Raw genomic sequence first — 12,720 nt, 5'->3', positions numbered from 1 at the left:
GGATCCAAGTTCTTATTGCCAGTTTTAGAATATTCTTCTTAATAAAATGTTCTGTTGTCTTTATGGCCTCTCTTCTGCCTGCATCGTAAGAAAAATCAGATGGAAGGGTGTTTTGATTAGGAAGCTGTTTGGTGGTTGTTATTAAGTTCATAATTTTTGCCTGCAGAGAAACAGAGAACCTGGTGCTGACTATCCCGGGGAGCAGAGTCCCAGACAGGAAAGGGTAAAGAGCATGAACAAATGGCATGGATGCTGATGACACAAGGCTGTGGTGGATGTGTGTAATACAGAGAACAAATGTACTGGGTAGTGAAACACACTTATCCTAATGCTGCTGTTAACACGCTGTAGCTGCTGAGAGTCAATTAGGAGTGATTATTTCTGTATGATACCCACATAAATGCATAACAAGCTTTCATCAGCAATATGCTTTTATTTTGCTGTAGATCTAGTGCTTAAGCTCTTCCCGTTCTTCCTTTTCTCTTACACCTCTTTATTGAAGTATGCTGTGGCTGTAGCAGAACAGGAAGAGTTATGTTTTGGGCTAATTCATGTGAATGTGGTTGCATTGTTTCCACTGCTTGCTTTCTGGATGGTTGAACAACTGGCATTCCATCCTGCCTCCTACAGGCCAAAGTAAAAGGAAAAATGATGAGGCATTATTTAGCACAGAGACTTTGAAGCCTTCTTAACAATGAAATATTCAACGGTCTATCTGAATGGCTCAGTATTACACAGAAGCATGGGAAAGGAAAAGATAGGCAGTCAGAAGAACTGGTTGATTTGAATTCATATTGACAAATTAATTGACATTCCAGTAAAGGCTTTGAATGAATTAAGTCATAAGTGGTAGTTAGCTATAAAACTTTCAGAATGTGTTCTAACAAAAGACTCTTGTGGGCTGAATGTTTTCTAACAGGCAGTAGAAAATGAGTAAGTGTGTGTCTGCAGTGACACAGAAGCCCACAGCTTTATAACAGGCCCTAGTTTTATTTAAACTGATTGAGCAGGAAGGAGTAGGTGGAACTGAAAGCAGCTGGAAGTAGAGAGTGTTATTAATGCATTTGAATGGGAAAAGTATTTCTCATAAATTAGGTGTGAATTTTCTGTTCTGCTTTGGAGGACAATTAGCAATGCATAGCAGCACCCTGGCATTCTTGACAGATCGAACCTGACACTTCTTCATGCACACGTTTGTAGTTCCTGGTCCGTTTCCTTTTGAACTCTACAAACAAATTAGCTGAAGGCTGCATGATATTTCAGGTAGTACTCCTGTCCTGTTCAACAGGCCACTAGCCAGGCCTTTTTTCCATGTCACTAAGTATACCACACAATGATCTAAGACTGATATGAAAGACCAGAATAGCAAAGGTGTCAAATATTGGGCCGGGGATGTGTTGACGTGACAGTGCCATAAGAACAAGTAGGGCAGTGAAGCTGCAGAAGTAAAACTAGCAACTTCTGTGATAGTTTGATTTTGCTGTGCTTTGTTTCAGCCAGCCAGTCTCATTAAACATCCTCTCTTTGTTAAGTATAGAATTTGCTTTTCATATACCAGTGGAGATGAACTCATTCTTTACGAGAACAGAAGTACATTGCCCTAAAAAAAATGTTTCTGTGCGCGAGATCTGAGAAACACAAGTATGTGCAGGTTTAGATATGTAAAGGAAATCTTTGAAAATCAAGAAGTATGGTGAAATAAGTTGGCAAGTAAGCTCCTTTATGCATGATAAAGCCACCTTTTTTTTTTTTTTTTTTTTTTATGGTAATGCCAGAGAGAGAGAGGCCACATGCTTGTTTAGTTTTGGCTGCTGCAGTCCTAAATAGGAGACTTGTGAATAACAACTAATTCAACTGTTTTTTCTTGGCCTTGAGGGTCAAAACTTAGCACTTCATTAGAACAGTAGACATTACAAATAAATGATCTCCATTTACTGGAAATAAAACAGTCTTCACATGGGTGCTCCTCCTTACTGCTCTGCATGTGGATTTCATACCTTTTATCTGGCATTTTGGTGTCTGTTCCTTTTGGGGCTTTTTTTGCTGGTTTGTTTACTTCCTCCTTCCTCACCTCACAGAGATCTCCTCGTTTATTTTCTGATGACCAAGTGCCTGAGAATGTTGAACAAAGGGCATGTCAGCTGGCTGCCCTCCTGGAGTCCAGACCTGCAGTGAGGCATCAGGTGACTACAGCCCTGCCTATCTACTGTCCTGTATCAGTGCGGGATTCTGGGTACTGGTGACATCTGAGGTCAGAGGGATAGAAAAATTCACCAAAATGAGATGACTGTTGCTGTACAGTCATGTGGTTCAAAAGACATGGCCAAGTCTATTTTGTGTAGTATTTTTATCTTACTTGCCAGTTCTTAACTGTTTCCTTGTTTGATGAGTGACAGTGTTTCTGTTTCTCAAAACACAATATAAACAGTAAGGTAAAAAAACAGCCTCTAAGCTTCAGACTACATGCTGAAAACCAGCTGCACACCGGATCAAATCATCTCACAGTGGTCTTTTACATGTCAGTTGCTCGCAAATTTTACTTGCTTCTGGAAGCAAGAGCATTCACATTTTCCAAGCATAATTCCTGGCTCTGCTTTTGTGTCCATGCTCCCTGTATACTTATTTCCCATGATAGATTTGGCAACTTGTACAGATTTTATTTGATTCCAGTGTACACTTTTGATTTGGTTTGGTTTTGTGTTTGATTTTCTCTCCAGCATGTTGTCTTTGGCATATGGGAGCATGCCAGTTTGAACAGTGGTTTCCTTAGTTTCTAGTTGCTTGCCCCATCTCTGTTTTCAGTTATCTTCAACAGCATTTGGCAAACTGGAGAGTGCTTTTGGAAAACACCATTTACATAAGTGATTTTTTTCATAACTTATTGTTTTGAGTTAACCATCCAAAATCAAGCTCTCCTCTTAGGCTGGAATATAACCAAAACAGTCTCAGGACTTTTGCTGATGGGCATAACTTTTCCAAGCCATGTCAAAAAGAAATTTATAACATTTAGGTCATTTTCTATTGCTGTTCTTTTGGGGTTGCTATCTTTGCTGTTAATGAAAGTCAGTGAAGCTGTTCTTGAGGAAGGAAGAGTGAACATTTGGCTGGATTTGAGATAGAATTTGGGGACATAGAGGAACCCATGAAAGACTGGGTAAGAAGACTACTTTAAACATATTAACATCCCTTTATTAACGGGTGAAACAACTTAAGAACTCGGGTATGATCTAAGGACAGCATGCTCATGTGCGTTTGCTTACTCAGTTGAAATGGTGATGCAGAAATGAACATCTAGACCAAATCATCTTGCTCCTACCTTCTGTATTCTTCTCTAGCACTTTTAAGCTCCTTTTGAGGGTGGAAAGGATTAACAGCTTTACAATGCAAAGATAGAAATTATTTTTGAAGTAATCTGATTTCTGTATAGTGCAGAATTAAGGAGAAGAGAAAATATAGGGGAGATAGAGAACATGAAGTAGAGGAAACGATAAAGTGGTTGAAGCAGAGAGGAAAAGGAGGAAACAGATATTGTGACACTGCAGGCAGTGATAGATTATCATGTGGACTTTAAAGGAAAAAAAGAGTAGTAGGAAAAAGAAAGCTTAGCAAAGAAAGATATTTTCAGAAAATAAATTTGAGTAATTGTTGATGATCTTAAGTATAGAAAATCTGTTTATATTTCTTTAAATTGGAAAAATTGTGAAAGGCAGGCTATTTTGTATTTCGTCCAGTAGATTTAATCTTGAGGCTAGGCTATTCTAAGTGGCTAGAAACAGTTATTTTTGTGGGTCATGCAGCCACATGACATTTATTTTTCCTTTTTGTAATGGAAAACATAATTTTCTTGTGAAAGAGGGTCAAATGTTTGAAAATTTACAGATTATAATTTGTAGGAATGCAGTTTTTACAAGTGTTATTTGTCTGATTCTTCCAGCTGTTGTTTTCTTCCTATTTAAGTGAGGTACTTCTTGGGAGATCAGCGTAATGAGCCATAGAGATAATGAGAGGGGTATGTTGGAGGACCAAATTGGGGTTCTCCTGTGAGGAACCAGTTTCAGAAGGAGGCAAATTCTTAGTTTGAGATTTATTGTTTGCCATTTGATAAACAAGAACAGCAGATTGTTTTATCTTATTTCATTCTTTTTAGTGTGATGCTTACAGTAAATTTTAGGTTGGAAATTTGCTGCTAATTACTAGCAATGGGTACAGGTTCATGTCTTTTTCTTCCATCCCCAAGGAGAGTGGGCTTTTGGTTTCTATAGTTAAAATACAGAAGAGATGTCTTCTATATGGCTGAAATACAATCTTCGTGCCTTTGGCCAGTGATACAGAACAATGGGAGATACAGAAGGAGCAGAGGAAATTGATTTGGGATCTTTGCCAGTGGCTTAGTTGGTTGGATTACAGGAAGTCGGACATCTGTGGAAGTAGGTAACTGCTTCCAAATGGTCCTAAATAACTTAAAACCTAATAAAGAGCAAATTAAGAATAACTTGCTCTGCCTCACTAGGGAGGAAGTGCAGATACACTGGACATTTTTCTCAAAGCCTTCCTACAAGAGTCTTTAAGAAATTTTTTTTTTTATGGTGGGCAGAAGGGCCTGAGTGTTTTTATTTTCTCCTCTCTTCCCTCTGTAGCCATGTATGATTGTTTTGATTTTTATTTTATCTTTTAGCCTGAGACTGAACCGTCTCGCCGATTCTTTGTTGACCAGTGGGAGCTCTCCCTTAGCCTCCGTTCTTCTAATCGCCCTTCTTCACCTTCATCTGACTCTCTTCGACAGGTAGCATTAGCTTGAGCATTGCAAGGTGCACTCAGCTGTGTTCGCTTGCTCCACCCTGGTCCCACCAGCCAAGGACACACCACAAAAGATGGTGGCTAGGCTTGCAGTGCTTCACCTGCAGAACACAATGTCTGTGCATATTCATGAACAAATGAGAAGCCAGAGGCAAACTGTGGCGTAGCTTGGTTATTGAAATCCATAAAGCAGTTTGGAGCTAAATATATTTTATGCTTCATGTAAATGAAAAAGCTTGTGGTACATCTCACTCTCAAATCAGTTTATTTGAGCACTGATAGCTTTGCAGTAAAGCTTTCTTGTTTTGCTTGCTGCTTCTGTTGGGATCTTGGGACAAACTACAGAATGCAGTGGTGCATATGTTTAATAGATAGTGTGAAATAAAAAGTACTTTGGCTTTCTGAAAAATCACTGAGAATTTGAACTGGTTGCAGTTGTCATGCATAAACAGCAGGAACTTCATTTGACCTAAGCTGGAGCGTGTTGAAAATGTTGCTGAACGTTATATATTTTAAAGGGTTTTGCCCACAGGAGGAGAGATAGAATCCTTCATTTAAGACTCAGTATTAGGCCAGATGTGATGTATAGGAAAAAAAGCAAAACAAATCAGAAACACAGAATGCCAAATCAAAAATGCAGCAACTAATTATCCCACACCTGATAGTCCAAGGTATTGTGAGTTAAGATTAGCATAATCACTTTTTAAGCATTGAACTTCATATGGGCTGTTAGAAGTTTAAAGATCCTGAAGCATCTGCCATGAAGGTTGGATGAAGGTTTCAAATCAAAACTTGGTCAGTGGAAACCTGGTTCAGCTAAAAGAAAATTTTTCCCATGGAAAAGTTAGAACTGTCTTTTAAGAAAACTTAAATCCTCAAAGGTGTTTGGTCTTTTAGAGGAAAATGGAAAATTCTTTGCCAAATGATTGTTGTCAGTTCAAGATAACGTTGAAGGAAAGGAAGAAAGTTTTTCCAGTGGGCACCATTTCAAATGTAATATTTGACAAGATATGATGTATGACATTGAAAGGCAACTCTGCACATATGTTGTGTGTGCACACATTAGCTGAGGAAGAATATGGAACCTGGAAAACTTTGAAAGGCAAACCATATGTTATTTCTTGCCTATATACATACTGTGAGTGCACTGCATTTTGGGGTGGAATCTGTAGACAGGTAGAAGTTCTTTCTACATAGAAATAAACCGTTACTGCAGTGGCACAGAGATTAAGGAACTAGGACTTAAGTGATAGCAGCAGTAATCTCTGGTGGTTGAGCACTCAATTTTCAAAACCTTTTTCCCCAAAGTACCATCCTTTCTGTGGTTAATTTCATTTTTTGTGGTGCCTCTTGCTGTTCTCATGTCTGAACATGTGAAGGTCTCAAACATTCCTAAAAGGCTAATGACCACACATATGAAATTTATGCTGTTTTGTTAGTTGTGGAAGTAACTAGTGTGCTTCAAATAAGTTCTGCTATGTGAGTAAAGGGGGTTTTGAGCCACAACTTTAGTCCTTTCATTCAAAGTGCTGTTATCCTTGGTATTTTACACTTGCTAGAAGCTAGAGTGTTTCTCTGATCATCCTGCATTTGCTGAGGAGACTCCAGCTAGAAACATTCGTAATGCTTCTTAGGCTGGAAAAGGAAAATTGCTTGGTGTGCTCCTTGCTGCTCTGAGACAAATACATGGTGTTTGCAGTGTGATTGAGCTAACAGGGACGTAACCACATCATTTTCTTAACCATGTAATTATTGCTCATGGTTGTATTTCCTGTGGAAATAACACTTCCTCCGCTCCTGCAGTGACTGAACTTGGCTTGCAAACACTCATTTTGTACCATCAAAGGTAACAGCCAACCTGCCTAGATTTCTTGGAATACCAGAGGGTTTTTAGATAACCAAAGTTATGAAGTCTGTCAATACCCATGATGGAGAAAAGCCTAGTCATAAAGCCATGTTCACAGTTGAATAAGTATATGTTCCAGATGTATGCAGGTATGGCTTTAATGCATTGGATGAGGCTCTTGCATCTTTTTCCATATAAACCTCTATGTATTTTTAGCATTGGAAGAATTCATGTTTTTGAATCACTCTGAATCCCTTAGTTACGGATTTCTCCCTGCTCTAGGAATGCTCTGTAAATGAATTCTTTATAGTTGCTAAGCATATGTATCCTGTTGTGATCAGTGTGTACCATTAGACTATGTAACATGTCTTCTAAAAGATCTTTGTTTCTGATGCCAACTTTACCAAGAACCAAAAATCTTAACCTATATTTGGCCTCATCTTTGAGAATTGTCTATGCTAGGGTTTCCAGGTGCAAAATAGCTCAGAAGCGAAAAAAAGGTCTGCTTTCTTCATCATCACAGTATTTCTAGAGCACTTAGAGAATGCAGAATGCAAGCCGCCTTTTCGGTTGTTACAGCTGATCCCGGGCTGTACTGGTGATTTCTGATGATACTGGCTTTGCTATTACTACTTGTCACTTCATATTGTCCACTGTCTTGGCATGATTTGACCTCTCTGCACCTTCTCACCACCTAACCTATTATCATTTTGGTCATTTTTTTTTTTAATTTGATTTTTTTTTTTTCTTTTCTCACTGCTCTGTTGTTTTATTCCATCCCTCTGGTAGAAGTATATAAAGATGTACACAGGCGGAGTGAGCTCATTGGCTGAGCAGATAGCCAATCAGCTTCAAAGGAAAGAGCAACCCAAAACCCTTCTAGACAAGAAGGAACTGGTAAGATGATGTACAGAAGGTGATGCGTGTTTGTGATTAGATGTACTGTAGATCTGAAGTCTTGTGAGTGTCCAGTTGTTACTACCACTGATGAAATCTGTCATAGCTTTGTGAAAGACTTCGATTCCCTTTCTCCATCTGTCCTCATTCTTGTCCTCATTTTCCTTGCAAAATGTTTTAATCTAATCTCAGCATCCAAGAGTTGTGTATAAACACTTGAGAAACTGCTTGTCACATTTATGAAGATGCGTTTGATCCACTGGGGCTACTTCTGCATTATTGTTTTCTGGAGGAGATATCAATTTTCATAATGTAGGTTTAAGAATGGCTGTTTGAGGAATTTCTGATGGTTTTGGCTTTCCATCATATGCTTCCTTCAACCGTTTATTTCAAAGTCATTTTTAATAGTATTGGTGCCCGCTCTTTCATCCAGAGCTTATTTTACTCCTGACATATGTAGGCATTGCATCCTAGGACCTTCTTCCCTGGACAGTAAGGTTAGTTTTTGGTGTCCTGGTTGAACCTGTAAATTGTGTTAAAGAACTACAGCATCCAGATGCTCCTGTATCTGCATAAATGAAGAGAAAAATATGACCATGCAATCTTAGTGAGGCTGGACACGCACAAATTTAGCAATGCCTGTTTCTGTCTAGGGCTCACTCAAAAAGGAGTTCCCCCAAAATCTGGGAGGCAGTGATGTCTGTTACTTCTGTCGCAAGCGAGTCTACGTGATGGAAAGACTGAGTGCTGAAGGCAAGTTCTTCCACCGCAGTTGCTTCAAGTGCGAATACTGTGCGACAACTCTGCGCTTGTCATCTTATGCATATGATATTGAAGATGGTAAGAGAAATTGCCTTTTTGTCAGAATTCTTTTAACTATCCTGTAAGTCTGTCTAGTGATTTCACCTCTTTCTTTGCTTAAAAATTATTTGCTGAGTTAGAGAAGGAAAGTAACTTCTACTTCAAAGACACCATCTCTCAAACTGTTGAAACTGTATGCATTTCCTGTGGACAGGTAATGCTGACAGCAAAATAACTGAGCTGTTAGGAATTAATTTAACACAATACCAGCCGCTAGAATGCAAAGAAACATATAGTAGTTGAGGTCTTCAAAAGGGGTCGGGGGCAGAGTTTGAAGGCTAGACCCTTTAGTCTTATTTCAGTACTGTCAAATGAGGAAACTCCTTAGTGTTTAATACCACTTAAGAGAAAATAACACGTTGGAGACAAATGCAGTCAACTTTTTCTTCTCAAAGACATCACAGCTGTCCAACTAGGTATGTTTATTTTAGATGTACTAAAATAGGAACTTTATAGTCAGGGGCTGTGATAATAGCTCATTACAGACGAAGTTCTGTTTATATAGTGAAAAATGGAGCATTGAAGTTGAGTAGAGGTAAGTCAATGTTATATAGAGAGAGAAAGCGTTGTTGAAGCAGTTACTGAAGATTTAGTAATGACTCCTGTTTTCTGTATCTGATAAACTGAGGAAGGAATATGATTACAAAACTTGCTGATGACTCAGTTAACAGAATCTAACATGCTAAGAAAGAAGGGAAGCTTCACATGTACCTAGCAAATCAGAGAACCAAGGCAATGTGGCAGCAAATGAAACTCAATTTATCAACAAAGTGTGCTTATTGAAAGTAATAATTTGAAATCACACATCACTTGTGAAAAGTAATTTCCTTCTAAGAGCAGCACTGTATTGCATTCTCTGCTTGAGCAGTGATTAACAGAAATGTCGTTTTCTGAAGAAAAAATATGAGGAAGTATCTCAGATAAGTCTTTATTTATATCAGCAGGTATGCCTTTATTTTCTTCTACAGCTGCCATTTCTCTTTCCTCCTATCTCAATAGGAAAATATATGCAAAATTTTGTAAAACTAGTGAAAGGTTAGGTGGAAAGGATTCTACTCCAGACATGATGGTGTACAAACCAAAATAACAGGAAAAAAATGTTAATACCAGTAGTTTTCTCCACTTATTGATGAAGGAAAAATTATGAACTGATATGCCACAGGATGAAACTCCAGAATATTCTACTGCAGATTAAAATGCTATAAAATTGATCTACTGCATGTAACTAGGAAGAATCTTTTTGCATATGGTGGGCAGAGTAATGAGAAATACCAACTGGGCCTAAGGGGCAAAAAGAACCAAAATCATGCACTGGTGATGCATTACATAATTACTTTAATGAACTTGCTCGGTCACAGAGAGTTGAGGAAACTTAGAATCATCAAACCCGTCTCCCAGTAAGGAATAGAAAACCCATTATTACTTGGCCGGAGGGTCAGCAGACTTGGCATGTGAGTTTAAAGGGACCAGTGATAATTTTGGTATCAACATCTAAAAGTAAAAGCTTCATCAGTAATCAAAGCTGGGGAAAAAGCATTTTTCAAGCACTGCTATATTATTTTGGGCATTCGCAAGTAACTGAATATCTGATTATATGTTTAGCAATAACAGACTGAGTACCTCTGTCAGCTGTTATGGACTGTAACAGTTTTTGCCACCAGATTTAGTGAGTCCCTCTGCCTGCAAGCTTATATATGCATTTATGGCCAGATAGTTTTCAGTGAAGCAACACAAAGCTTGTAGTTTCAGCACACTTACAGCATTGGTTCTGAAATGATATTACATGCCTAACAGTTGTGTATATATATGAAGGAGATATGGCCAAACAGAAATATGAGGTATCCCATCTAATCTAATAATTGTGAAAATTCAGTTTATATTCCATTCTGGGTTTTCTTTGAGAGAAAAAATAACAAAGCTATACATGCATTGTTGCTATTCATATAGCTGTTTGGACTGATGAGCATTCTGCAGCATTGTGCAGTCAGTGTCTGGCTTTAGGCTTCAAAGTCTGAGAATTTTTATGTAAGAGGTTTTCTGTTGTTGCTCTCCTCAGACAATTTGAAAGAGCAGGTTTTGGAAAGGGTAAATATTAAGAAATGTTTATTTAAGCAGAGACTTCTCAAAAGATAGGGTTTGTTACTTTTCCATCATAAAACAAAGCATTGTGCAAACACCAGCCCAGAGAAACTAGAGAATGGGACGAAGTTCAGAATACAGGTTTGAAATGCATTAGCAAAGTTGTAGGAATAGGATAGCAGTAAGGGATGTATGGGCCGCATATACCAAGCAGGATATACTGTGACAACAGTACACTAGAAGATAATTATGTGCCATCCATTTGCTGCTATTATTATTATTTGTATTATATTACTAGTGGTACTTTGGCTTCCTGATAATGTTCAGATACCAGTGAAAACCCATGTAGACTTCTGGGGTGTTACTAAACCAGTAGTATCACAAAAGGTCTTAATTGTGAAAATTAATCATTGGTTGATTGTCCTTTCCACAAGTAGTCACTGTGCATTTTTAGAGATGGTTCTTTGAGAGTTAACACTGTCCTCTCACACTTTCCTCTGCTGGTTGTATTCATTCTTGCTTTTTCCAAAAGTGCTTCTGCCAGCTTTTCATGTGATGATTTCTTTGTTCCTCACACACTGCCGCATTGTTAGTGTGTGATACCACACAAGCCTCACAGCTTTGCTTTGGTGTTTGATAGGATTTTAAGCTAAATGGCTGTCGGGCACCCAATGGAAAGGAGGCTAGCTAGGACGGGGAGAGGAGGTGAGAGAAGGGCTGGAGTTAAAACTTCAGATAGTGTTTGCCTCCATGTATAGTGAATAAACTAGATGGAGCAATGGGAATGGAAGCAGAAAATAAGTTGCAGTGAGGTGGACGTTTATATTGTGCTCAACTGATGTGTTCTCATTGCTAACCATCATTTTATCTGCAGGTAAATTCTACTGTAAGCCTCACTACTGTTACCGGCTCTCTGGTTATGCTCAAAGGAAGAGGCCAGCAGTGGGTCCTCTCTCAGGAAAGGTAACTCATTGTTTTAATTTAACATGTCATGTTAATAGGTTTTGATTCTTGACATGAAAAAGTAAATATGCTGGGTTTTTTTCAGAAAGTAGAAAAATCCAGAGTGCATTGAATTGCTCTCTTTATGTTGTGAGATCTTGCAGTTCTATAAATTTTATTTAAAAGTAGTTCCTTTAATTGTCACTTATCTTTTAATGGTTCTTATTATAAAATAATGTGCTGTCCCATTCAGAACAGGATTTTGATTTATTTTCTTGTCAGCTGAAATACTTATTCAGTCCAGGCAGACAGTAAATGAATTATGTTGCCAGTTTTACTGCTTTGACTTTCTTGGATATCCAGCTTGTTTTTCAGAGCTTTAATAAAGCCATAAATTGAGAAGGAACTTACTTATTTCAGACCTTCCCTTATGGGATGATTAGGGGGTATCTTAATTGCGAGAAAGATGCTTCCCTAGTTCAAAGTGTTCAGTACATATAGCCTTACATTTAAAAAAAAAAAGAGTATTGCTGGTACATTTTCAATTTTAATATGAATTTAATTTCCCACATGTTATTACAGGACACCAAAGGACCTCTGCAGGACACCATGGCAAGTGATGGGAGTGGACGGGCAAATACCATCTCCACCTCAGCAGAGAGGGCCCCAGGTAGCTCCACTTCCTTCTTTAGCAGGGTGGTGCAGTACTCTCTCGGCCTCTTTGACAGAGTTAGGGTGGCAAGCCAGCGCCTGCAAAGCACAGTTTCCTCGATTGGGCACCAGGTAGCCCAGAACCCTTTGGACTCCTTTTTCATGTGTCAGCTGATGGCTTTTGGGGTTCCCTTTCTCTATGTCCAGTCAGAAGTTCTTGTGCAGATCCTAGGGGAATTCTGTGGGCAGACTGCTGACCAGTAAGAACTAATGTGACCCATCTTTATGAGTTGTATAATTTGTGTGATTTTTGGAGTGCCGTGTGAATTTCGTGCGTTATGTGAAAGTCTCAATGTATTTTTTTGCACTGTGGCTTTGGGGCCTAGATGTTCTTGGTCCTTTCAGGGACATTATCTGAAAGAATTCAAGGAAAACACAGATATTCAGTTGAGGGTCTCCTCTGAATTGGCCCAGAGAATGAGCCTTGGTCTGTAATGCATGCACTTCAGTGTTAGTGAAGTCAAAAGTTCTGCTGATGCACTGGAATAACTCAAACTGGATTTCTGTGTTTGCCTGAATTATGGGTGTGGTGTCTTGTTCTCCTAAGCTTCTCTTCATTTATCTGGTACTTGAATGGAGAAGATCCC

General features: G+C 38.7%; 1 protein-coding gene across 1 annotated transcript in view; it reads left to right on the top strand.

The window, feature by feature from the left end:
* LOC104465616 (protein-methionine sulfoxide oxidase MICAL3-like) overlaps positions 1–12,333 on the top strand; it is a gene marked incomplete at both ends in the record, with an annotated part of 28,261 nt that extends 15,928 nt beyond the window's left edge. Inside the window, 6 exons of the mRNA XM_010078741.1 lie at positions 167–223; positions 4,676–4,783; positions 7,433–7,540; positions 8,194–8,380; positions 11,355–11,443; positions 12,005–12,333. Of these exons, the coding sequence (XP_010077043.1) occupies positions 167–223; positions 4,676–4,783; positions 7,433–7,540; positions 8,194–8,380; positions 11,355–11,443; positions 12,005–12,333 (878 nt within the window). The remainder of the gene's footprint in view (positions 1–166; positions 224–4,675; positions 4,784–7,432; positions 7,541–8,193; positions 8,381–11,354; positions 11,444–12,004) is intronic.
* Positions 12,334–12,720: the final 387 nt, after the last annotated feature.

Source organism: Pterocles gutturalis, unplaced genomic scaffold, assembly GCF_000699245.1.
Source record: "Pterocles gutturalis isolate BGI_N339 unplaced genomic scaffold, ASM69924v1 scaffold14518, whole genome shotgun sequence".
In the NCBI taxonomy this organism is placed as follows: Eukaryota; Metazoa; Chordata; class Aves; order Pterocliformes; family Pteroclidae; genus Pterocles; species Pterocles gutturalis.
The sequence above is the reverse complement of the archived record's forward strand: the minus strand, read 5'-3'. Positions and strand labels throughout refer to the sequence as shown.